This window comes from Melozone crissalis, unplaced genomic scaffold (assembly GCF_028551555.1).
Source record: "Melozone crissalis strain CALT ecotype California unplaced genomic scaffold, PUWL_Pcris_2 ptg000007l_1, whole genome shotgun sequence".
In the NCBI taxonomy this organism is placed as follows: domain Eukaryota; kingdom Metazoa; phylum Chordata; class Aves; order Passeriformes; family Passerellidae; genus Melozone; species Melozone crissalis.
Genome location: NW_026535785.1, coordinates 12559569 through 12587393, shown reverse-complemented (window position 1 = coordinate 12587393; position 27825 = coordinate 12559569). Strand labels below are relative to the sequence as shown.

The window sequence follows — 27825 nt, the reverse complement described above, 5'->3', positions numbered from 1 at the left end:
CTGTTGTTTAAAATATTTGGGAATTTACCTGAAGCTGTAATTCCAGAATATACAAAGTGCATGCTAATACTTGCACTTTAAGACTTTGAAAAAAAAAAAATCTGTATTTTAAATGATGAGTTTGCAAACTGCATAGTCTGTATGTGCAACAGTTCCAGCAGACTAACACTGTTTTGCAAGTGAGCCAAAGAAAAACAGGGTGGCTGTATTTTATAGGAGATGTTAGAATTACTGGTGTGTTTCAAGATAATTAGATATTACTAGAGTTGCACTCTTTGTCATTATGAAATAAATCAGCTTCTTCCCATTGCTGCTCTTCCCACTTCGTTTTTCCTGCACAAAACCTTTTTCTCCTGCTTCATCTTCTTGTTTTGTAAGGACTTTTTCTTTCAGATCAGTTGAGGTAACAGTTCCTCTTTTTTTTTTTTCACTCCTCTGTTAGCAAAATGCATCTTCCATCACCTGAGGGAAGAGAAGCAACAGACTCTCACAGCACTTGCTTACAGAGATGGGAAGGAGGGATGATATGGAGATACTTTCCAGGGAAGAAATAGAAGGTTATTCCCACACATGCAGTGATTCAGCTAGATTGTTTTTATGTACAGTGTGATTGAAAAAAAAAAAAAGGCAGTGGGAAGTAAGGGTATTTCTCAAAACAGTCTTTCCAGTTGGCATTTGATGTTTTTTGCTGGAAATGCTGCAAAAAATAAAGAGCAAGACTGAGGATGCATATGGCATGGATTTAAAAGCCAGCGGATTAGTTGCCGAGTTACACTTCAAATCACTTAGTGGTAGGACTAATTGAAGCATCTGATTTATAATTAAAGTTCAGTAGGATTTTTCCCCCTCTTGAAAGACAAATTTCTGGAGGAAGAATTCTAGTACATCCAAGTGTACTTAGGAAGGCAAAGCACACAGTGAAATTTATAAACAGACAAAAAATGCTCACTTTTACCTTGGTAGGAAAAGGGTCTGTTACATTACTTCTGAGTAAAGAATATGCTTGGGAATTTTAGGCAGAAGTAGCTAAAATCAGTTTAAAAAAGAGAGCTCTCATGCTGATTGAAACAAAGGATCTCTAAAATAAATAAAAAACTGGAAAGATAGAGATACCAGTTTAAATAATTAAAAAGAACTGTCCACATTTCTTCTTTGTCCAGGATTTTTATGTCTCTACTACATTATGCTGTTTCCATAAAGCAGTGCTATTTTAGTGCCTTTTATGATGCAGTTAAACCCATAAGTTAATGTAAAATACAAAACACAGGTAAAAAATACAACATTAATTTGAGGGATTTGGGGGTAGTGAGTGTTGATTGGAGGAAGAAACAGGCTTTCAAATATTTGCACAGTATAGAAAGTGTAGGTCTTGTAGTGTAAATTTAGTGACTTTTTATCCCACAGCATTTGAAGAAACGTGCATAATCAATCCACCATAACTGGTGGAAGTGAGCAAACTATCTCCATGTTTTCAAAACTCAGTATCAGCGTGATCAGATTAATCCCAAAAGACTTTAGTCCTGGAAATAAGATCAGGGTTCCTCAATCATTTACATATTTGTAGAAATTTTGCTCTGCCTTGGTCCTAAAAGGCAATTCTTTGAATTTCACAGCAGATAACAAATGTTAATTAGAAAGGGCAAGCTGGTTTTGGGTAAACCCTGAAAGCTACCAGAGGTGTTTTTCTGGGTGTAGCTGTGCACTTTGAAGTTCTGCTTGCATCTTTCCACCCTTTGCCATCTTGGGGGGCTCAGGCTCCTCCTTGGGCTCCCCACAGCTCTGAGAAGAAGTGGCTGCTTTACCTGAACTGATAAAGGTGGTGGAATTGAGCTTGGCTAACCTTGCCCTGGGTGGATTAGGTTGGTTTGTGTAATCCTGTTATAACAGCCCCTGTGTCTGGGAAGGCAGGCACTGGTAACAAACACCTGGCCTACAATGGACAGGGACAGATATAAACCTCATTTGCCTACCTGTCAGCAAAGGGAAATTCTCCATTTTCATCTTAGAAACTTTACACAGTGGATATCCTGATTTTTAGTGATGTTTTACCCTGATTTTTAGTGATGTTTGGCAATCTTATGGCAGTGGAACACCTGTTTTTTCTACATGTCTGTTTTTAGGTAAACTGTGAAAAGATGGTCTGTGAAGCTGTATTGAAATGGGAGAACTGGAGAAAAAATGTGTGATATCAAAACCCCAGCTGCTTAAGATTTCCTGGTTTTGTCAAGTTGCTATTAGGGACATGTTTTGGGATGTTTGATTTTAAAGTTCCTGTAGGGCATATGTGTCTCAAAATATGGTTACTGTGTAACCTATAATATAGTGATATGGTTCAGTAACTAAGGATATAAAAATTGATAGTTAAAGTCTCTGAGGCTTTTGAAAATTGTTTCCTTTATTATGCATAATTTTATTTTCTTATGAGGACTGATGTGTCAGTCACCATGAAACTTAAGTGCCTATTAAATCACCTGCAAATGCAGTTAAGTGGTTTTTTTTCAGTAGCTTAAGCCAGGAAATATTAAAAGGATTTGTCGGCTATGGAGGCCCAGGTGGTAGGGAAAGGACCTCAGCAGATGCTTCATATTTACAGTTCCCTTCAGGACTCTAATGTTTGGTTTTGCCTGAGTTTGTAGGTGGGAAAATAATTTGTGATCTTTACAGTGTCTGCTGTTGTTCCTACTTCATTATTCAGCACATGTAGATGGTAATAGTAATCTAGAAAATATTTTATTAAACTTGTGGAAGAGCAGTGTTAAAATTGAAGGTTAATTTAGGTAGGTGTTGAATTCCCTAATACAATTGTGAGGGGGAGAGTGAGGATTGGGCTTTCTGTGTCTTTGCCTTAATACAATTGTTGTTCAAAACTATTTCAGAACCAAGTAGGTCATGAATATTAAGGGATAGAGCTTTGTTTAGTTCATGAAACTTATGAAGTTTTGGCAGGATTTACCAGTACCATCTTTTTCTTAGTAAAATTCCTTTGGAGGCTTCAAACTGAAGTTATTCTCTCTCCTGTGCAATGGTAGCTTTCCTTTTGGGAGTGAAGGGATGGATGCAGTTTGGATTCTTAAGTATTGATGCTTTCAGTGGCTAAAATACCTCAGGTTCCTCCTTCACATTCTTCTCCAAAGACAATTGCAATCCTGAAATACTACAGTGTTTCTCCTTGTTTCCTTCAATTTTTAAGGCTTTAAATTGTAGGAGCAATTAAACACTGTCTTTTAGGAATTAATTATCCAAAGAAAACTCAGATATAAAAGGCTCATTTAGTGCTGCAGGACTATGTTGCAAATATCCTTTAAAGTTTAAAGCATAGAGTTTGGGAAGATGAAAGTCACCTGCGTGTTCCTTGCTTGCTTCAGCCCACCATCCATGGAGTTTCTAAATAATTTAGATTTTCATCATTCTGCAAATGAAACTTCCTTCAGAAATCCTGCCAAAACCAAACTGTAGTGCATGAGCACTAGATGATTTCTTTGAGTGTACTTGGTATCCACTGTTTTAAATTATCTTCAGTGATGTTGCAAATAGCCTTTTGTGTGCAAAGGAATATATAAGCCCAAGGCAGAGAAGCTCTTTGGGATGGATGAGCAGAATTTTGAACAGTTGGAGCAGAAGCCATGGGTAACGCCCTGATGAGAGAAATTAGAACATGCATGCCTGCGTAATTTCTCCTGTGAAATGAAGAATAAAGAAGAGCCAGAGGAGAGTGGAAGTATAGCACAATTCCAGAATGTCTAAACCAGGAATTTTTTAACATACAACCAATTATTATGGTTAGTATAATACAGTGTGTTGAAACACAAAGCAACACTTAACTGCTATCCTCTGCTTAAGCAAAATGGGTCAGAATGATCTTCACCTCACTGGCTGCTCTGCTTTAGCAGGGCTGGGCTGTATTTAGCAGGGCTGGGCTCTGCTTTAGCAGGACTGGGCTCAGCTGCTTGGGACAGTGGGGGCTGAGGGAATGGTCTCATTCAGCCCCTGCTGTGTCTGTCGAGCTGTGGGCACTGTGTCAGTCAGGCTGGCTTCCTCCAAGCTGCCAAAATCTGTGAGGACAGTGGGCTGCTCATTTATTCTGCATCTGCATCTGAGTGCAGAGAAGTGACACTTGTAGTATCTCCAGTTGTGTTTCATAGAGTGATGTCCCTCCCAGTGTCACTGTTGGTTCCAGTTCTGGACTTGCAGCAGGAGAGTTGTGCTGGTTTAGGTGTCAGGTAGCTGAAGTGCACACATCAAGTGTAAGTGCTAGGCCACATTATCTGTGTGCTCTGCCTATCAAACATAAATTACATTCTGTTCATACATGATTATTTTTTAACTGATTGCCAGGCTTGCAGCAAGATTCATACTCCAGAACAATGTCTTATGTAAAGGAGTTTGAGATTCCTGAGTTTTACATTTAGAGCCCACAAGTTGTGCTACAAAATAAAGTAAGTTGTGATCAAACTAAGGAAATAATGTAATACACTGTGTTCCATAGTACTTGCTCCTCACAAAAGCTGCAGCTTTTCACCTACCTCACTTGAGTCTCACAGTCTTGTGTTCCTGGTGGGGCTATTTAGTGATGCTACCGTGGGAAGTCATTCTTGTGATTTTGCAGCCGTAGTTTATTTTTTAATGATACATCACTATCCCTCTCAGTGGGACATGAAATTAAATTGAGTGGCTTCTTTATAGTTCTGTTCTCGCTGTGAAATTCTGATGGAATCAGCTTACCAGACTTGAAAACAGGTGTGATGCAGGTAGAACTTTGTTTTAAAACATGTTTAGAGAAAGTGTAAGAGAGGTTTTTATTTTACTTTTCCCCATGTGTTAAGATTTTCTGAAGTACAGGACAAAGATCCACTTGTTTACTCCTATTTGCTGTAACAAAAATGGCAAACTAAAATGGCAAACTTCTCTTGTGCATGGCAGAGAATTCTCTCCATGCATCCTAAGTATGTGTTGGGTGTGCTTCAGTATGACTATAAAGCCGAATGAAATATCTTTCAATAGTGAAATCAGGTTTATTACAGTGTAATTTCTTTCTATAAACAAGTCTCCCTTTAAGGACTTTTATCTGAAATTACTGATGAATGTAATGGTATTAAATAATAAAATACTGTTATGATGCCAAAAAGAACATCTCAGTCTCTTTGATCTTCATTTTGGCTAAATATAGAAAATTTCACTAGAGACTTTTGTAAACAGACTCCATTAATCCTAACAAATTGTTTTGAAAAACAGCAACTGTAATAGATGTTGATTAAGACAGTGAATAACCTTGAGTTTTAATTTTCAATACAGCATGAGTTAACTCCACATTAATTGGAGTCACGCCTCTAAGTCATGTTGTACTGCTCTGAAATCCACGTGTGCCTACTTCTGTTTGTCTTGGCTTTAATTAATCATTCCCTTATTTCTTGGCAGCAGCCTGTTATTGGGCAGGGAAATATGGATCCAGGTGTAGTCTTGAGCCCCTGTAGCTTCTGCCTGCCTTCTGCACACCATGGCTCTGTGCAGCACAGGAGGTCCTGGCAGCAGGAGTCTTGCAGCAGATGAAACACAGATATGTCTGTACTATTTCCAACTGGAGTGCTGACGAGAACTCTCTAGTAGTCTTTAAGCCTTTCTTCTGTCATTGAAAAAGTTCAGATTTCATTTATTTTTCTACAGGTGCAGTGTTTACTAACGTTCTGTGCATGTGTAATGTAGGTTTGTGTGTTTGCACGTAGCTTAATTTTTTGTTTTGCCACAAAGCTTTTCATGACTACCTAAGAATAAGAGGGATCCCGTTCAAAGAAATGCAGACATCTGTTATTTATGTTTAGAAAAAGAAATACATCTGGTTCTGACAACACATCATTATTTTATGTGCTTCTAAAGAATGCAGCAATTGATATAATTATCTGGATTCAGAGTGTCAGTGGAGTTAATAAAGAGCAGTGCCCTGAGAACTGCAGTGTGTGTATGGCTTGGCTCTCTGTGCACTTTGGGGACCTCTTCTCTGATTGCTTTGTTCTTTCAAAGTTCCCTGATGGGACAGGGCAACAATTAACTCCCATAAAGCATGAGCCCAGGAGCAGCTGGGCCCACTAATGATGGGCAGTATAGATTTGTGCTGTGCCATGCATAAATTTCTCCCCAGGGATACTCCCTTGGTATCATCCCAGCCTGTCTCATGCCATTCGGTGCCCTCAGGCAGCGTGGTGTTGCTCCTCGTGGCTCACCGTGCATGTGGGCAGTGAGTCCTTGCTGAAAACACTGCCCCAGAGCAGTTTCAGGTGCCTTGTGGATGTCACCAGTCTGCTCCAGCTGGTCCAGAGGAGCAGAGGCAGAAATGGGGCTGTATTTCTTGATCAGTTCCCCACTGTGCAGCCCCTAAAGACAGACCTGACTCCCAGATCTTCCTGAAGCTGGTGTACCAATTACAGTTGAAACATAATTTCTATTTTCAGGAGTTTAATTATTGGGAATTTGCCCGTTTTCCTTGTTACTTCTGGTCTTGAAAGCTAGATTAATGGTCAAGCATGTGGAAACAAATTAGCAATTCGGTACACGTGGCCTGCAGTGGGGACAGAATGAACTTGGTCATTGAAGTGCTCAACTTGTCCTTTATCACCTACTTCTCACCTGGATCCAGTACTTGCACTGGGAAAATAACTGTGAGAAAGTTTAAATGCCAACACATGGAATAGCAGTGAAGAGTAGAACTGGCTGAGAAGCTGAAGGCAGAGTAGTCAGTCTGGTGTAAGGTTTGGAATGTGCACATTAACTGCAGGATGTAAGCTTCCAAGGAAAGCAAGAAAGCAGCTGTAGGAGGAGGTAAGAGATGTCCTCTGTCAGAGGGGTTTTTCTCTTAGCCCTGTCTGTATAGAGAGTTATGGCAATGGCCACCCCAAGCTGCCAGGCCATTGTGACTGTTCCCCTAACTTGGAGGGGAGGAAGAGAAGCTTGTGTTGTTCATAATACTGCAGTATTGGAAGAACTAAACACAGGTAGTGTGAGTTCTTTGCCTGCTCTGACTCTGTTAAACACAACTGTTGGATATTTTAATCAGTTTTATTGACACCTGTATACAGCTTCCAGTTATTAACATTTGATTTATTTAAGTGTGTGTGCAGTAGGGAAGTATTAGATTCCCCATCTCAGCTAAGGGCTTGGTCTTAATAAATTGCACTCGTCGGGTGGTCCCTCAGAGCTTTAATGAAAGATGCAGTTGTACTTGGTAACTAGAAACAATACATTCTTAAAAGATAACTAGCTATTACTGTAATGGTCATTGCAGAAAACAAATGAAATTAATTTAGTTACTCTGTGGCTGGAATTACATTATTAGTCAAGTTGATGATGTGTTTCTGGTACTACAGAAGCACAGAAATTTGTAGCACTGTATGAAGACATTTTTATTTCAGCTCTCATTACAGGCAAGCTAAACATAACTCACTGACAATGAAAACCACATGTAATATGGTAAATTATATATGGGTTAACTGTCAGTCACTTATTCTCTGAGCAATTGCTACTGCATGTGTACTACATATTTTCTGGGGTTATGGGGGGAGAGTACATTTTTAGTTTATGTGACTTCTATAAGCAGTAAAAGAAGCAGTTTTTCTAGCTCTAGTACTGGCACAATTACTGTCAACTTTTGCAAGCGTGGTACTGAATACAGACTGCTGCCTGAAGCTCCCTGCCTGGTGCCAAGGGGCTGACTAGGAAGTGTTTTTGTGAAGTGTGTACTCAGAGCTACAGCTGCGCTCATGGTTGAAGACTGAACCGTTTCTGTGTTATGCTGGCATTAAAATAGAGTGTGACTTTCAATGTGAATTCAAGGCACTTGGATTTAGATTTGCTTCCATGCTTTTAGCAAATCAAGTGCAATATTGACCTGTTGGCATAAGAAGCTAATTGGAACTAAATGCTACAAAGTGTTGTGAAGGTGGATTTTTTTAATTGCATGCTGCTCTAAAATTGCCCCTTAATGAAATTGAGAACTAGGAGCTTAAAATATTTTTTGTTAGAATAGTTGATATTTCATTTGCATGTGGGTTTTTTCTGATTATTTGTTCTTTCTCTTTTTATTTCTTTCTTAGTCTTCATGAAGAAATCATTGACTTTTATAAGTATATGTCTCCCAGACCTGAAGAAGAGACAATGCGGATGGAAGTGGTGTCCAGAATAGAAAATGTTATCAAAGAGCTCTGGCCTAATGCAGATGTGAGTAGGACACTGTTTTATTTGTTAATATGTAAAAGCAACATTTTGTGCCTCTTTACTTTATGGAATATTGAATATTGCAAATACTGTTTATTTTTCCATGCTAAACATAAAAAGACTTCTGGTGAAATGAGAGGGGTCATCTTTCTTACTCAAATAATGCAGGGTAACATTTTCTATCACACATAGGATCAAAGACAAGTTAGTCCCGCTGTAGTCAAAGAAAAGGCAAAAGGTGTGGCAATGTTCAGTCTCGTGAATATTTATTTGATAAGGTGAATGGAAACGTATCAGACATGCGTGTATGGATGTACTGTGTTTAAAGAAATCTTCTGAAACTCCTGTCTTTAGTAGTAGGGCTTTTAGTTCAAAGACTTGTGATCTTGAATAAATGTGTTAAGGTGGTGTACCAGCAATATCACATTATGTAGACCATGGTATTTTTAATGGACAGTTATACTAAATTGATATATTTTACAAATTAAAAAAACTCAGAAGTCTGTGTTTAGGAAGAAACAAATCTGTAGATCTGTGTGCTGAGCTGTGTAATGCCTCTTTCCGCTGAAGTTTTTGCTAGTGTGTACTCATTCAAAACAAGACCTTCTCCTATGCAGAGCAATGGGGTTTTTTGATAGAGGTTAGATTAAAAAGAAGACAGAGAAGTTGCATTTATAAGTCAGTATGGTTTTATGGGGACACAGTTGGGTTTCTGGCATAATTGAATCTAGTTTAATTATATTCTTCTACTAATATTGTGTTCATTTCCAGAATGTAAATTTCAAGCTGTAGTCATCTATTTGTAGAGAACAGTAGCTGAAAATCAGGGCTTGTTAGCCAGAATAGCAAACCAGATTCAGATAGCAGAATCTCTAGTATAAGGAATGCTCTTTGATCCTGCCACAGTAAAAGAGAGTGTTTTGACATGAGTGACTTAAATCCACTGTTCATTTCAAATCTTCTTAACCTGTTTTTTGGAATGCCTTTTTAGAAATTGGCAGAATATGACAGAATGTGAATTCTGTATAAGTTCTATGTATGGGATGTGTGGGTTTGTGTGTAAAATGTACTCACATTTTCCAAGAGGTTATTGTTATGGACAGTGTATCAGAGAGCATCATATGGAAGGAGCACTCTCCCCTCCGTGATTGCTGCCTTTGCACAGCTGGAGGGAGGTGTTTGAGTCATTACTCCACAGATCTGGCAATTTTCGTTGAGCAAATGCAGTAACCTTTCCATGGGAGCTGTGTAAGGGAGCAGCATGTGCCACAGGTGTTGCACAGCTCTCCTCTAACCCAGTGAGACAGTCAGGTGGACCCTAATCAAGAGCAGGAGTAGTGGTCTGGCAGGCACTAGTGCAGGAAACAGTGTGGGTGCCACACCCTGTGAATGCCTTGGAGGAGAGGATTTCACCAAAACCACTGAGGCTTCAGCCTAGAGATGTTGGAATTTCCTAGGCAAGTTTGTGTGCTGCAAACTTAACTAGGCTAATGGGGTGAATGGATTTATTACCAGGGGATCTCTCTTTGTTACCGCTAGCACTTTGAATGGGGCACAAGAACATACTGCTTCCAGAGATACTCTGTGGGACAGGCTTGATCTGTAAAAGTCCTTTGTATTAAAAGTAACTTTTTATGTACATATATAACATACATGTTTGTGTGTGTGTGTGTAACTTTACATCCTTGAGAAAACAGTCTTCCTTTAAGCTGCTGAAAGTTTTCTGTAGCCACCAGGTATTTAAGGAGGGGAAGCAAATTACGAGTCCTACCACAAGCGACAGCTGACCACTGGGCTTAGCTGTAACGTGACTGAGGGGAAGCACACTGTGTAGTTGAAAAAACAAAGTTCACTTTTCAATTAGTGCCAGTTAAATCTGCCAGGACTGTCTTTCTCCACTGTGCTTGAAAATGTTAGAGAGCGAGAGCGTGCCAGTTCCTTTTTCTCAAGTCAGTAACTGTTCTTCAAAGCCCAACTGCATTTTGTCTGCAGTTGTTACGTTGAGGAAGAATTCTCCTTTTGTATGTCCTTCCGTTTTCTGGAGGCTGAAAGGGAACTGAATTGTGACAGTAGCATTACTGTGGTGTTATTTTTCCAAAACTTATTTTGCCAGATCAGCTTGGGAACTGAACCGCTGAACTCAACTGTGTTCGACTTGGACAGTCTCTTGTAATTTTTCAGTCCTTTGAGTTAATCACTAACCTTTTGACAATCTGTGTTGGTTTAGCTACTTCTAAGATTCAAGTTTTGGGTTCATGCTCTGGGAAGGTGGAGTGTTACCTGGTCCAATGTCCTCAGCTCTAGCTGTAGTGTAAAGTGATGAGTTAATATTTAAGCTGTTCATTTTGAGTCGTTGATACAGCCAGACTAGCTTAAATAAACTTGGAAGTTAAACATACACATTTAGCTTGTAATTTCTCACTAAACACATAGGTAAGACATAAAAAAATATATAAATACATAAAAATCCAATACTAAGAAAAGAAAAATATGGCTTCATGAATTTAAAAATGTACAGAGAATTTACATGTGGAATGTGCCTGAGCACATCCTTTTTTTCCCCCCTCCCCTGTTCCACTTAGGAAAAGGCTGAAAAAGCAGATGGAAGGGGGGTAAAACTAGGTATCCTAAACTGTTACTTTATTTATAGAAGTTAGCAATTGTGTCATTTGCTCTCTTACTCAAGGGAATGTGCTTAGAAGGAAACATTCCTAGTAAGTGAGAACTGTTCTTGGCATCAGCAGGGCTCTGACCATAAGAAACACTTTAATTACGCTGAAACCAAACAACCCAAAACATTTAAATGAAAACTTTTTAAGACAAATATTTTTGACAAGTTCAGTAGGAATATTTGGCTACTAAACAAATAAGTACTTACGCAGTTGAATTTAGGATACATTTGTAATGGTATCCTCAGCTTCATGTCCATGTGACCACATAGATCTGAAAAGAGGGAATGTTACATATTTCACACACTTAAATTATGCAAATACTATGATTGGGAATGAAGGTAGAAAGATGAACTCTATTTAGTTCAACAAACTTCAGAAAATTCTACTGAAAGATGTAGAAGAAAAGGAAATTGAATTTGCTGTGGATTTTTTTGTTGTTGTTTTGACAGAGGGATTTTGGTACCAGAAATTTACCATGCTTTTGTGGGTTTCCAAGTTCTTTTGTGCTTAGTGAGCATATATTTGGACACATACTGTAATTAAAGCTCCTTCAGGAAGTGTGGAATTTATTATGAACAAGTTCACAGAAGTGTGGGATAAACAGTAACAATAACCTAGAGGAGTAGGAGTTATTGGAGTACTGTGAAGACTGAAGTTATCTTATGAGTGCAAATACAGATCTCTGTCCACAAGCAATAAGAACATGATCAGCAGCATTGGCACACCACAAAAACTAATGCTCGCATCTCAAGTCATAATAGTGTTCTGGTTTGGGATGCTTTCAATACATGCATGGCTAGAGAGCTTCAACAATTTAAATTCCAAATTGATAATAAATCAAAATATTTTACAATTTGTGTTCTGATTTCTCCACTCTTCCTCTTTTGTCTTTCCAGTTTTTGTGAGAGAGTGGTTGAAGTGTGGGTGTGGGTTTCTTTTTTAATAGTTCAGTGTTTCTCATACTCCAGATTATTGTAGAAGAGCAGATGTTGTCTCATTCCTTTTGGTAAAGGTCATATATGTTGTATCAGTAAGTTTATGAATACTTTCAGGGTTGTTTATTCAGTAAAGGCTCTCTTTGCTGTTCAGCTGAACACACTATTTTGTTTGATATTGTGAAAGCACATTTCGTTTTTTCCGAACCCATCAGTGGCTGTTTTATTGTGCAAAAGCACTTTTCTTGTGTTTTTGGTGCCTGAATGAATCCTGGTTTGACTGAACCCAGTTTCATAGAGGATACTTTTATTACTACCCTGGATAAACACAGTGATTATTATTATTATTATTATTATTCCATTCTTAGCTTTGTGATGCCTTTATGCTTTTATACAATATTGATGTTCATGCTGTGGCACCTCTCACAGTCTTTGCCAGTTTGAGAAGCTATGAACTGTCAATATTAAGTTGTGTATGTACTTTTTATTTGGCTTGGGGTGAGGGGCTAAGAGGAGTGAAGTGATAAAAAAATAATCAGGAAGAAGCACTCAAACTGCTTCTTAGTCTACTAAACTATTAAGGCACTTGCAAAACATCATCTTTTCTTCCCTTTTTCTTATCCTGAAGGGGAAAAACATAAAAAGTGGGTCATTGACATACAAATAGGTAGCAATCAAGCTGGTGTATGAGACTCATTAAAGCAGAATACTCAAGTCTGTATAAGGTGGCTCCAGGAAACACATCAGAAGAATGGCTGAAAATTAGCCCAAATGTGTAGATATTTTTTACTTTGAAGTCTCCCCAACCTCCCTTTGAGACTCAGCACATGAGTCTGACCTCCCTGCAAGGCTTGGCTAGGTAATAAGAGCGTGGTTTTGGACAGCTTACAGGGGAAGCCTGATGGTTTACACCTCCAGTGCTAGATATTACAGCATAATAAAGTAATTCTGTGGGATGTGAAGTTCTCTGAAACTTCCATTTGTTGTTTAAGCAGAAATAGACAGAGTTGTGGTACTTGCTTTGTAATGCAGAAAAAAAATGGGGCATGATGGAATTGGTTTTTTTTTAAGTATGCAAAGCAATGGAAATATGTTAGACTTCGAAATGCTCAGATACTGAGAGGTATACTTTGAGATGTGAAAACAAAAATCAAATTAAACTGATACTGTTTTTCTTAAATATTCTGCCATCGTTAAGCATTTCAAAATCTTGGATTCTGGGTTTTTGACAAATTTGGTCATGGGAACAATTTTTACATTGCAATGCAGTTGTTTATTAGAAAAGGCAAAGTTATTAATGTTTTATGAGTAAAAACAGTGAGGATCAGCTGTTTGCAGTACATTGAAGGTATGTATGCTTTAACAGATGTGTTCAGTTCCTGTTAGCAATACCAAAATCTACCAATGGAGGGTAGCAATAGCCAGCCTTTACAAGCAGCCTAATAAACTTTGTCTTCTGAAGCCTGAAAAATTTCTTAATTCATCCTATATGTTTTCTCATATATCCTTTTCTTGTGTTTCAGGTGCAGATATTTGGAAGTTTTAAAACTGGTTTATATTTACCTACAAGGTTAGTAATTTTTCAGCATAAATTCCACACAAAAGAAAAGTAACTTGTTGGACCTGTAACCCTGGGGTCATTTATCTGCTCTCCCTGCATCTGTGTTACTTGTGTCAATACTTGCTATGCTGAGCAAGTGTTAAGCTATTAGTTCTCTGCAAAGTGTACAGAAATGCAATAAATAAGACTATTGACTGTAACATGTGTCTATATAGATCTTGCATGTATCAGTAGAAGGTTCTGAAATACCATGTGGTCAGACAAGGCTTGTGTTGGAATTTGGCTTCATTAATGCAAAAAGAAGATGTTGGCCCTAAAAGAAAAGCTAAATTTTATTTCCACAGATGACTAAATTGAAACCTTTAACATAACATTGTTAACATTAGCGCTGAAGAAAAAATATTACAACAGAACTGGGTTTTTTCTTTCAGTCTTCTTTTGTGAAATCTGTACAGTAGTCAACATCTACCTTTTCCAAATGTATTGCTAGTTTTCATAAAGAGCCTTTAAGCAGTGACACTGGTATCTTCTGTGTAGAAATTGTGAGTATTTATGACAACTACATAGAAATGGAGTGAAATGCTTAAATGGTTGTAGGGGATAAACACATTTAAATACCATAAATCTGAGGATAGCTTTTAAACTGAGTTCCATACTTTGGGAACAGGAGGACATCTAGTACTGACTGCAGGTGAGGGATATCCTCCTCATTGTTCCATCTCCATTTGTAAAAGAAAGAACCTGAGAGATGCTTTAGTTCCTGCTTTAGTTTCAGGAGTTGTAAGGAAGTCTAATTTCTCACTTTTTGTTTGTAAAGCCAGAAGTGAGGTGTACAAATACTCAATATTTTCACATTTGGCCTCATTTCTGGCCTTATTAAAATTTATTTTAAATAGGCTTAATTAAATATGATTTGATGCTGGTAATGCTAGAGAGATATTCCTGGTGACTTGATGGATATTTTACTATATTTGCTTGATTGTTTTGAAACAGATATAACAAAAATGTTTTTCTGTTGTCATATACTGCCTTTCTTGAGTATTTGTTTCAGGTGAGGTTTTGGGGGAGAGCAAATGCAGATACTTCAAATGCAGTACATAAACCCACAAAAAACCTTCCTGTGGTAGTGTTTGCCACACTTTCAAAATAGTCATCATGGTCATTAATTCACTGTTGCCTTCTATCAAAGCTTCCTTCTGCCTTAGGTTTTCCCTTCCTTTTCAGTAATAGTTTGTTTAGACCTCAGGCTCTGGGGTTCAGAAAGGTCTGAAGTGTGTTTTTAATGCTGTGTCTCTGTTGGGATTTGCTCTGTATCCATTAGCTGAAGCTGCTGCTGAGGGTTTGGGCACTTTGCTGCTGCATCTCTGTGTCCCTTTGCAGGCAGTGTCTGTGCTCAAGGTGGCAACAGAGCTGCTTTTTCTCTCTTGGTGTGCATCAGGAAAATGTCTCCTGTTTTTAGCTGTCAGCAGTGGGTTTAACAATAATTCAGTTTAGAAGAGACATGTCCAGCAGCATTTCCTGCTCTCCAAGCCAATTTTGAACACCTTTCTGAAAGAGGCAGGTGCTGCCTGTCCTTGTCAGCCCAGCAGTCTGTGGCTGAACTGCTGCTTCAGGACACAGCTCATCTAGTGCAGGTACAGCTTCTTTGGGGTTGTTAAAGCAGTGGTGTTTGTCAGTCAGCAGATCTCTAGGATCTGTTGCAGGGAGAAGTATTTCTTAACTTTTTTGAGTTTTCTGTTACACAGTTTCCCATCTCACTGAAGCACCCTGCTAGCATAACTATAGGGTTACACCCTCACCTCCTCTGTGTTCCTGGCCAAGCAGGGGAATCAAAGGACTTGGGGAGCAAGGAGGGAGAAGCTCAGGATCGCACAGTAGCCCTCAGTGGCTCAGATGTGACACCAGCCACCTTTTGAGTTTGAGTTCAGGGATTGTATTAGGGTGTCAGCTTCCTGTGTAATGAAATGGTTTTGTGTGTGCCTAGGGAGGAAGGGTAGTAGGATGGAGACACCCCTTCAAAGAGCTGAGTTAATGAGTGAAGTTAATTAGTGGCTTGATCTTATTTAATAGCTTGTTGCTTCCTGAAGTCCAGGTTGCCATGTTTTCTTCTCCCTTGCCTTGTCCCTATTCTTGGTACTACAGGCCAGCAGCTTCCCCTGTGCCCTCTGGTGCTCTGATCATCCAGAAAACCAACTCAGAGATGCAAAGAGGCAGGAAATTACCCCAGAATGTTCTGTGGGTGCTTTAAAGGGGGAGTGAAGAAGGTTTCTGCCAGACCCATTGATAGGTTAAACTGATTTGCTGTGGATTAGAGAAACACCAGACCTGGAGCAAAGGAGGGTCATGCATGTGGGGGTAGAGGATGGGAAACAGGACTTTTCCTTTTGGTGTCAGGCTGTTAAATCAACATTCCTGATGAATACAGCCCAAAGGTGGTGATTCACAACAAGTTCATTTCTTGCTCTGAATCACTCCATTGAAGCTGATCCCTCTCTGCTCACAGTGTGGCCTGAGGAGACTAATTTTAGGTTTTGCAGCCTAATTGATTTATGTTTATCTGTCCCCTCCTCCAAGTAACCTGAAATGGTCTGTATTTCCCCAAGTATAAAAGTTCATCTCCAGCCATTTCCTTGGAAAAATCAGAATTAATTATTTGGTTCAGCTGTGTTCTCTCAGCTTTATTCGAGTTATGTATAGATGTCAATTTTTTGTGTTTTAAGTTTATCATTCTTTTAATTTGAATTAATATATTTTTTTCCTTTTCAGTGATATTGATTTAGTTGTGTTTGGAAAATGGGAGACATTACCTCTTTGGACCCTGGAAGAAGCTCTTAGAAAGCACAATGTAGCAGATGAAAACTCAGTAAAAGTTTTAGATAAAGCAACTGTAAGTTTGGGGGAAGAGGGTATTCCCTTGTTTTAAGCTGAATTTTTAATCAAATAAAGATGTTGGTTAAAAGAATTAATTTTTATAAGCAGTAACTTATTTTGTATATTAAATTTGAAATAGAACATAAAGAACTTTTTTATTTAGTATGATTTTTACTACTAACAAAATAATTGATACTTCAATAACAAAAGCATTTTTTCTGTTGTGGAAATTGTCTGATATTTGATATGCACAACATGTTGCTTTTAAGAGAGATTGGACTAGTCAGTGTTGTGCATTGATGTTTCTAAACCAGGGCATTTCTGGACTGAGTTTTTACATAAGTAATTTTTCTTGCAAGTAGGCAGGTATAATCAGTTTTCACATAGAAGTACTAAGTACAGCATTGTCTAAATAGGTAGTGGTATGTCTTGCAAAAAATAGATAAATTCTATTACAATTTCCTATCTTTTGCTAATTGTAAGAGTATTGGGATATCTAAGTCATAGCTGTTATTAGTAGAGAGAGGAAATTTGATGGTCACTCAGGTGGAGACACATCAGAGTACTCTCCATATCTTGTACTTCTTAATTGAAGTTCATTTTGGTGAGGAAGTGATGACCCCAGTGACATTAGTTGTGTCATTTCTGATGTCTCCAGGACCATTTCTCTGTTTCTCCAGTGTTTGTCTCCCTCTGGTGTCTGTGGTCTCCACCAGAGCTGAGCTGCTGCAACAGCAACTCACCCAAACCAGTCCAAAATAAATCACCTGGAAGGTGAAGCATTAAGTTCTGTTCAGCAGGACAGTAAATTGAAAATAGTGTTTATGAGTTAGAAAAGCCAAGTTTATGTAAACAGATTGGCAAGGCAATGAGTTCATTAATAGAAGTCCTGATTTCACTGCCTACCTCCTCTATAAATTCATAAAAACCTTCAGGTTTGCTAGTGCATATAAGTCATAAATGAAACCAAGTGTGTCTTGGAAATCTGTGTTGACTTATTGTATCTTTCTTTTGCAGGTACCTATTATTAAACTGACAGATTCCTTCACTGAAGTAAAAGTTGATATAAGCTTTAATGTACAGAATGGGGTTAAAGCAGCCCAGCTCATCAAAGATTTTATCAAGGTTAGGCAACACTCTCATGGAACTACACACAGTATTTGATAACTTAATTTTGTTTTCTGTCTTACTTTGATTGCATCCTTACTAGAGATATGCTTTTACTCTGTTGGTTTTTTTTGTCTGATAATGCTGAGGGATAGTCTTAAGTTGTAGATGTATTGCCTTAAAAAGCATGAAGATACTAAAATAGAAGAATAAAATATGGAGTAGTTTTAATGGTACAATGATTAAGAAAAATGCACTATTGCCTGTTTTAAGTGTTCTGCTCCTTTAACTGCAGTTCATTGAGCTCTGCACTTCAGAATTTCAAGATGTGAGATAGTCTTCTCATGAAAGCCTGAAGGTGGTTTTGTGTGTGAAAGCATAGAAAATCAAGTTGCCTGGGTTACTTGTGACCCTCTGGCCTTGGGTCAGGGGGTGAGAGGGGTCTGTGCCCCTGGGGGTGGAGCAGGAGCTGTGTGTGGCAGCAAGGACAAGGCTGCAGCCCTGTGGTACCCCAGCCCAAAGAGCAGAGCAGGTCTGGTGCCAGCAGCTGGGGCAGAGAAGTGGCCAGGGAGGATGTGCAGGCTGTGGGTAGGGTCAGCAGCAGTGTGGGGCAGCATGGACCAGGCTGACAGTGCAGGGCAGCAGCTCTGGAGCAGAGTGGAGGCACTCCCAGCAAGGCTCCCCACATGGTGCTTTCCCACAGGGCTGTTCTCCCTGCAGGCTGAGCCAAGGCTGTGCAGCTGTGCCACACCACAGCTGGCCCTGAGCACGGGCAGCTGAGCAGGAGGTGGCACAGGCTGCTCTGGAGGGTCCTTTGTTTGACTTGGAGAAAACCTGGTGTGTTCTTGCCGAGTGACCTTGTTGGTGTTCATGAGGCACTCTCTAACACTTGCAGGGCATTCTCTTGGGTCTTATTTTGTCCCACATAATTCAGTACCTTTCTGAGATGTCATATTTGGCATTAGGCTTGGAAATGCCTGTTTGTCTTCATCCACGTTGTTTAGGAAATCCGAGGCAGTTGGAGCCTTTATTAAGGGTGTGCAGTTTTCCAAGAAAAATCCCATCTCTAAATTTTGGTATATACTGATATTCAACACTTCAGCTTGTGACTGGAAGTTTTTAATAGTTCAAAATCTTCAGTTAGATAGATAGGGATCTTCAGTTAGATGGGACTCCCAGTACTCACCATAAGGCTCCTGCAGAGAGGTTCTTGGCAAAATTCTTCTTTCCCTTTAATCTTTTTGCAGTCACAGACATAGTGATCCACATTTCGTCTGTGACACTAAGGAGCTTTTTGGCTCTGTGTTGATAAAAGCAGTGATCTTATTAATCCTCTTTGCCCCTCCCCTGTGAGGGGTGTACAGAGTGCAGGCGTAGCCCAGCCTCCACTGCTGTCCCAAAGCAGCCTCTTAGGGGAATCCATGCACATAAACCCTTTAAAGAACCAGTTACCCAAAGGTATTTTGCTTTACTGAAGATGTTATCTGGGTGTACTAATTTGAAGGGCTTTCTTTAATTCTGGGCATCCAAAGTACTTGCAGGACAGAAATCTCAGGGCACTTTGAGCTACCTGTCAATTGTAGCAAGAAGGTTTTGTTACAGATGTCAATATCCCCACAGTTGTTCCTTTGCCATACTTTTCACTTGCATGAGAAAAGTAAGTGTGTATATATATATATATATATATATATATATATATATATATAATTATACTTCTGATTTTACAATGTAATAACTTTTTTCTCTTGTTAATATCTGCCACCAGAGTGAAACAGGTAAAATACCTGTGTTGATTGTGGGCAGGGCATTGGCTCTTCTCCACAGTTACTAAAAATAATAGGTTAGATTAATGATTAGATTAATGATAGTTACCTTAAAGGCAAAATATAATAAAACATGGTTTCAGTATGCTCTCCATTGTATGCATGCATCACAGTATTGTAACAGCTTTGTTTTTCTCTTTCAGAAATATCCTGTGTTACCATTTCTAGTTTTAGTATTGAAACAGTTCCTGTTGCAGAGGGACCTTAATGAAGTATTTACAGGTGGAATTGGTTCTTATAGTCTCTTTTTAATGGCTGTCAGTTTCCTTCAGGTAAGTTCAATGGAATCTGTCAATGCCATTGTGCCTATGGACATCACCTTAAGAAGGAATTTGATCAACCCTCCAGTTTAATAATTTAAGCTATCATTTTTTGGGATTGCACCCCCTTTTCATTTAAAATTAGATATGTCCCATCTGTCTTCTGTTCCTTCTCTGATGCTGATACTTTTGGTACAAAAGGTGTTTAGAACATCTGTTGGTGTACCAATGCCAGGCACTGATATATATGATTTTGATACACATGATATGACGTGTGTCATTCATGGTAAAGCAACTTGAATATTGTATAACTTGCTTGGAACAAGTTCCATAAGGTTGGTGTTAGCTGCAGCTGTCCTTTATAACAGTCCTGATTGGTCTCCAGGTCACACACCCTGTATGTGCTTTCACAAATGCAGTGTAATCTTGGTTCTCTGGGTTACTAAGCTGATATCAAACAAACATCTTTTGCAACTTTCCCTTAAATCTAATAGAACAAAATGCATGAGCTGAATCTATATTGTTGTGCCTGGGAGAGGGAAATACTGAACAAATATGAAGTAGCTGATTTCTGGCTGTATCAGCCCTGTTCTTTTTCCTGAACTACATGTTATACATAACTGTGTTTGCAAGCGTTATGTCCATACTTTTCCAGACTGTAATTCCTCTAAAATCTGAGCCTGGAACTGGAGCTTGGTGTTTGCTGAGTGCCTTTGCAGTTCCCTGCTGAGCACAAAGGAAATAAGGGCAACATGCATATACCAAAATCTCTCCTAATCCATGTTCTTATGTTGAGTAACAGCACTTCCATTTGCTCATTAAAAAGTATTTTTAAAAAAGTTAAATTTCATATCTGTTACAACTCTGAGCTGGTTTTGTCCGCTCAGGCTGCCTCTCAGGCTGTTTCCTTAGCAGTGGAGGGGATCCTGTGTTTAGCTGTGCACATGGGAAGGCTGTATTTGTATTGCAGACCCAGGTTTGTGAGGTACAAATATCTGCTTTTGCACAAGAACCCTGCCATTAGTGCTGGAAGTTCACTTATTGGACTAAAAGTTCAAATGCACAAAGATTAGTGTTTGACAGCCTTTTTTTGAAGAGGTAATTATTTTATAAAAGTTGTCATAGCATCTTATTTATAAGATGCAAAACTGCTTAATCAAGGGAAAATACTTTATTTAGACATATCTGTTTTATGATTTTTTATTACTGTATTTAGACATGTTTTCCATGAAAAAGAGAAGAACTTGAAGTCATAAAAGAATGATTTTTTTTTTCTCTCTTCTTAATAGCTGCATCCCAGGGAAGATGCCTGTATGCCCAATGCCAACTATGGTGTTCTTTTAATAGAGTTTTTTGAATTGTATGGACGTCACTTCAATTATCTGAAGACTGGAATCCGAATAAAGGATGGTGGCTCTTATGTTGCCAAGGATGAAGTGCAGAAAAGCATGTTGGATGGCTACAGACCATCAATGCTCTACATTGAGGATCCATTACAGCCAGGTATCCTCAGAAACCAAAATGGAGTAGCACTACTTTTAAATGTTTAATAAATGCACTGCAGGGGGTTTTTTTCTCTTCATGTATTGCACTTGTACTCAGAGAATTGCTGGTCTGGACTTCTTTCCATTTAAATCTCTGTAGATCTTTTAAGCTGTTTATGCTAAAGAAATATATAAAAAAATACATATACAATTATGTATATGTATCATATTTCTGCTTTATGCTAATCCTGTTCTACAAGAGGTGGCTGCAGTTAGTTGGGACTTAAGGGCAATTTTAAAAACAGATTACTCTCTCGTGCCTGAAAGGTGATAACCATAGTTTCAATCATACTCATTTATTTATATTCTTATTTTAAGGTAATGATGTTGGGAGGAGTTCCTATGGTGCCATGCAAGTGAAGCAGGCTTTTGATTATGCCTATGTTGTTCTGAGCCATGCTGTTTCCCCAATAGCTAAATATTATCCTAACAACGAAACAGAAAGGTAAAATCTCCAAGTCTAAATCTCAAACATTCATTGCTTATATTTTTCTGTGTCTAAAAATTAATTGTGGTGATGGTTTTGTTTTTGTTTTTTTTTTCCCTGGTTTGCAGTATATTAGGGAGAATAATTAGAGTAACACAAGAAGTGGCCACATACAGAGACTGGATATCCAAGCAGTGGGGAATGCAAAGCAGAACAGAATCTTCATGTAATGGTGAGTTCTGACTCAGCAGGGATGAGGGGGAAACTTCCTGCACATTTTGCTTGTGTAGATTTTGTTGTTGCTTTTGCCTCACATAAGTCTGTGTGTGCATCTTACTAGTAGTTTCTTCTTTTTTTTTTCAGCATTCATGTCTTTTCATCCAGAAAAGTCAAATTTGTATAAGACTAAAATGTCCCCATCTTTATTGTACTATAATAGATTTGGTTAGTAGAGAGATCTGTAAAGAGTGCTGCCTTCCACAAAGAGATTTTGGGAAAACTTCCAATTGAAATTACCACATTGTCAGTGTCATGCTTCCTTTGTCCTTTAAATGTGGACAAGGTTTTAACAAGAATTGCTCGGCATGTTAGTTTAAATCTGAATCCTTGAATTCTGCATTTTTAATAGTAATTTTAAAGTCTAACATACGGTATGTGTGAGGAAGAAATACTTAAGCCAGGATTCACTTTGTAAGTGGAATAAGTCTTTTAAACAGAAAAGTCCTGAGATGTCAATCATGATCTTGTTTTTAACAAATGGAAACACAAAATCTAGCCAGAGAACTTGGTGACAATGCCCTTTGGAATCACCTTTAATCCATTGCCCATCTTCTGACTTCAGCAGCCAGTTGCCACCCTCTCTTGGTGCAGGTGTATCTGCTGTCTGGAACTTTTTTAACTAGAATTAATTTTCATGCTCTCCAGTTAATTTTAGAATGTTTCCTGTCAGAAGTGTTCTCTTGTTAGCGATTAATCAGAGAAGATGTTTCAAGGACCCGTTCTTTTGGCTAGGCTGGGATTTTTTTAACTTGTTTTTAGAACTTGTGTGAGTGATTTGTCAGCTGGATGTGCTCTGTGCCATTGGAGCTGTCACCCTGCAGGCCCTGAGCTCCCATCACCTCCCTTTTAGCTGCATTTGTGCACAGACATCATGTAAATCTCTACCTCCTAAGTGTCTTATTTCTGATAAAACAGCAATCAAAAAAGAAAAATAACCTTGTATTAATAACCCTGTAACAGTAAAAGTGGTTGTCTTGTTGATTTAGTTCAGATCTAAATTCCAAGTTTTGTTTTTTTAAGGCAGAGCTTAGTGATATATGAGAGTTCTGTATCTTGAATTTTCAGTATAGGAAATCCTACAAAGCAATGAGGCTTATTTGGAGTTCATCTGATCCTAGAAGCTCCAGCAGAAGAAAAATTGGAGTTGCTGGGTACTGGGCATACAGAATTTAAATCTCTGTATTTGAGTGCTGTTGAAGTGTGGCATGGAACAATCTACAGCAGCACATCTGAACTTTGCTGCTGCCTTCTTCCATATCTTCTGTTCCTAATTTCCATCTCAAACCATGGGCAGTGCTCAGTGCATTAATGTCCACCTGCTACTGTGGATGTAACATGTATTTTGTATCTTTGGGGCTATAGTAAATAACCCCAAGGCAACATGTTTTTGCATTTAAATGTGTGGTGATGCTTCTCTTTTGTTTTTACTAGGTAATGGAGTAACCTTGATAGTAGATACTCAGCAGCTGGACAAATGCAACAATAATCTTGCTGAAGAGAATGAAGCACTGGGAAAACCTAGAAATAAAACTTCAGAAACACTTAGTAAACATTCTTCAAATTCTTCATCAGGTCCTTTATCATCATCATCATCTACATTGTCCAGCTCTAGTGATGTAGTAAGTACTGGAAGTTTTCTGACTCTGCTTTTTAAAATTTCTTTGGGTTTTTCACCCTCTGATTTATATTGTCACAAAATACATTTTGGGAGCTCACAATCCTAGTCAATTAATTCATCCAGAATCCTAACTTGCATAAGATGTTAATTCTTATGCAATTTCTACACATACAAGTTGCAGTGTGTTTTTGACACAATACATGTAGAAAGTGAATATATAGACACAAAGTTTCACTGCCCTCTTTTCTCTGGGAAAACTGTATTTCAAAAGTAAAACAGACTTGTAATCCTAAGCCACATGCTTTAAAAAACAAACAGGCCAAAAGCTTTGAAAAAGATCTTTGTTTGGGAATTTTACTTAAAAGGCAAATCTCAAAACCAGAATCACACATCAATACATCTTTAAATTTGTTTTACTTGATAAGAATTCTGGATTGAAAGAATTTTAATATCTAGTAAAGTAAACAAGTTTTCAGTTTTGTCCACTGTTAACTTTATTTTTAAAAGAAAATTCACTTTTAGAAATACTCACTCTTAAGAAAAGCTCACTAATCCTTTACATTTTCCTGAAGGATTCTGATGGAACACCTTGCAAAACCTCTAAACAGTTGAGTTGTCGTCAGTCTACCACAAACAGAGTGGGGTCACAAGAAGTGTCACTGGAATCCTCCCAGTCAAGTGGGAAAACACAAAATAGCCAAACAGCCAATACATCCAGCAACACGAACAAATCTCAGGTTTGTGAAATGTTTGAAAACAACAACTGTGTAGATTATTTGAATATTACACATATCCTCCATGGAAGGGTAACTTGTTCTGGAAAGGGAGCACTGCATTTTTCACCTCCCTTTTGCCCCATTAAAAATCTCCCAGCGCTGGTTGTATCTAAAGCCACCTGGTCCTCTGTTAAGCTTGCACAGATGAATTTGCAACCGTGGCTTTCCCAACTTTAAAAGAGATGAAGTTGGTCTGACTTGTACACCAAATTTGCCAGAGGTGTTCAGCTGTGTTGCACCCATTTCCTCCTTTGCAAAAAGCACACCAGCCAAGTTTTGATTGCAAAATATGAGAGATGAGGTGTGCCTACACTCAGTGAAAGCAGTTAGCAAAAATGTGTGTTTAAAACTCTGACTGACTGCTCTTTTAGCTGTTGATACTTGTTGCTCTGTCTTCCACTAAGGGAGGTGAAGATTCTTTGTGATAGATGACATTCACCCTCATTTTCCCCTATGGCCAAACATCCTTATGATGACAACTATCAGAACTTACGCATTTAGGAGATTTTCCAACTGAGGAATGCTTCAATATTCTGAAAATATTCTATGCCTCTATATACAGTATACCCTGGATATATGCAGTTTAAATTCTTGCACTTTTTCAGAAATTGGGTCTTTATGTTTGAAACATAGTCCACAACCTTCTGGAATACTTTCCTTGAAAGTAATTCTGAAGACATGCCTCTTATCTGCTGATGATTTGTCTTCTAACAGGACAATTCACACGCCTGGCCTTGGCTGTGCTATGGGTGTGTGTTTGTATTATTGGGCAGTACTAATTCCAGGCTGGAACGTGCATGCCCATGATCTCATCTCTGAAAAGACGGGGTATGTCAGATCATGGGCATGCACAGATTTGAGCAATCTTCCTGTGCTGTCTTGGATTATGGACATTTCTATAAAATACCTTTATACTTTCCAAAATTCCAAGTGCTCTGCCCTTCTTGTTAGGGGCTAGAGATGAACATTTGTTTGCAACCGCCCGGGTGGGAGATTGGCCCTGCAGTGCTGCTGTCCCAGGTTCCCTGTGCCATGGCAGGTTTTCCAGGCTGTTCTCAGGGGTCAGCATGCTGGTTGTGCAGGAGCAGGGCTGTGTGACTGCCATGCCTCATTCCCACTGCAGGGATTGCTGACCATGTTCTCTTTCCTCCGCAGCACGGATCCGCACGGTTATTCCGCTCCTCTAACAAAGGCTTCCAAGGTCCAACAAACTCAAGCCATGGTACCTCAGTCACAAACAAACAGCACCAAGGCAGCAAATCACACCATCAGTTTTTCCACGGCAAAAAGAGGAAACACAAGAGGGATGCAGCTCTGTCAGACCTTTGTAGATAGTTGACTACTTTAAGACTGTTCTTCTGTGTGCAATGATCTCATGCTACAGGATAGTTTGATAGTGACTCCTTGGATCTCTTCTGGAGCTTCAGACTGTTCAGACATAGATTAGCAACTGCATTTTTTTTTCCCAGCTCGCCACGGAACGGAACATGAAGATTGATCACTGCAAAAAAACAAAAAAAAGAAAAAAAAAAGAAAAAAAATGGAAAAAAAAGGAAAAAATTAATTTTTTAAAATGAGGAAAAAGGCTGCTCATTTGATAAGTCATATGCTACAACAGGGTCATTTAGGATATAAAAGCTTGAATGTAAAATAAATGTATTTCCCATCAGCTCATGCTGACCTGTAGAGATAGTACTCAGTGTGTCTAGGGGGTGGTAACAAACAAATAAAACACAAAAAATAGGAAAAAAAAGGCAAAAAATTGTATTTTGAGGGAAACCCAGCCTTTAAAGGTGAAAGTAATTTGTGCATGATTTTTTAATTATTTTTGCATATACTTACCATTTTATTGTGTATATATAGATGACCATATAGGAAAACTGACATTTGTAATAGTGGATTTGTTAATACTTTTTACATAACATTACTGTTTAAATTGTAAACATAAATTTTTTCTCAGGATTAGTTTGGAAAATAATCTGAATTGTCATCTTAACATCCATATAAAGAGACATTACTAGTTGTATTGCTCAGATTTTCTTTTCTTGGCATTTGGAAGATCTCATAGAACTTTTGATCTGCAAAAGCTGTTCCTCTGAAAGAAAGGTTTATGGTGACAAATGAAGATTTTCATTTGTATAAAGTGTACATGTACTTTGTGTAGACACTGAGCTTGTCATCTCTGAGAAGTAACCTTCACCTTGTTTTCTAGAGTGCCATCATTTCAGGCAATGGGGTTTTATAGTTGCATCCTTCTCTTCCTCCCCTTAGTGGTCTCTCCTCGACCCTTCCTTCTTTTTTTTAAGGAAAAAAGGAAAAACAAAGGGCCACTCGGGGTTTGGGGGGGTTTTTTTGTTTTTTGGGGGTTTTTTTTTTTTTTTTTGATTGATGGTGATGATTGTTTTCTTTTTTGTTTTCTTTTTTTTGTTTTCTTTTTTTTTTTTTTGTTAAAAAAAGAACTAAACAACAAAAGTCAATTTGTTACAGACATTTGCATTCCTAGGCTGCTTTAATCCCATGCCTCCTTGTTTGTGCCTTTCCTCCCCCTTCCAGGTCTGGGTTTTTTTGTCTTTTATATTTTTGCTAACTCCTGTAGGAGATGATAACTGTTGAAGCTTTAAGTAAATTTTACAATTAAAGTATTTTTTCTCACTCCCCTCTTAGGCATTTTTATATATACACTTAATTATTAAAAACAAAACAATTTAAAATAATGAAATATACTTTATATTGCCTTAAAGACCCAAACCTTTCACATCTCCTAATATTTCTTCATTGACCTAGTTCTCATTTCATTGAAACTCCACGTGTGAGGTTCAGTCACATCACAAGTCTAGGTTGCAGTACCTTTGATGCCATGAATGCGAATGAAATGGAAAATTGCACTCACAGGCATAGTTTGGAACAGGAGTGGGGACACTTCAGTGCTAGAGAGTTAAGTGGCATTTACTTTCACATATTTCTGTAAAGAGGAGAGTCTGTACTTGGCATACCTGGCTGTATTAAATGCAGCAGTTCTGAGATGATGCTTTTATAAAAAGTACTGTTAGCTTTGAGAAACTTTTTATATACATTTACAGAATACTACAGACCAACCTGACCTTTATGGGCACTAATGAGTGCAATGATTTTTAAAGTAAAATGAGACCAGAACCAATGTTGTCACTTAAATTAATAAACATTTTCAATGTGTTAAAGTGTTTTACTTCAAAAAGGAAAGTATATATATATATTCCAAAAATACAGCAAGTCATAACATTTACTCCAACACTAAGCTTACGTGATGTTAATTTGACAATTTTTTTTTAATTTTTAGAGTCATATTTTAATTTGATCAGATAATTTTATCAAGATGTTCAGCTTTTCTTCATAGAAACTAGTGAAAGTTGTACCACATTATGCATAGTCACTATTTATTTTGTTTTAGATTATTGTGAATGTGTAGACTTATGTTCACCGCTTAGGGAACAATTATTTATAAATTATATTAATCCAGTATTGTTAGCTGCTATTAGCAAAACTGTTCCAAAACTTAATACTTGCAAAGATCTGTATCGCATTTACCACACTGAAGTGTTTTTAAAAGAATCACCCTCATTGTTGAAAGCAAATGTACTCCTAGGGTGCAGATATTAGTGTTCCAATAAGCATGTGATAATTTTAAGGTGGTGGTAGCGGGAAGATAATCTTGATTCCATTGGGAATCTTAGGTTTGCCTCAATTTATGGTTTTCATAAATTTAATGGAAAA

The 27825-nt window shown here is 38.2% G+C and overlaps 1 protein-coding gene across 1 annotated transcript in view; it reads left to right on the top strand.

Annotated features, from left to right (window-relative positions):
* The window catches only part of TENT4B (terminal nucleotidyltransferase 4B), a 39386-nt gene extending 12973 nt beyond the window's left edge, over positions 1-26413 (top strand). The window contains 11 exon segments of the mRNA XM_054296354.1: positions 8082-8205; positions 13333-13379; positions 16137-16257; positions 17259-17366; positions 19315-19443; positions 20721-20934; positions 21294-21420; positions 21531-21634; positions 23113-23300; positions 23872-24036; positions 25231-26413. Coding sequence (XP_054152329.1) covers positions 8082-8205; positions 13333-13379; positions 16137-16257; positions 17259-17366; positions 19315-19443; positions 20721-20934; positions 21294-21420; positions 21531-21634; positions 23113-23300; positions 23872-24036; positions 25231-25410 — 1507 coding nt within the window. The 3' untranslated portion in view covers positions 25411-26413.
* The last annotated feature ends 1412 nt before the right edge of the window (positions 26414-27825 follow it).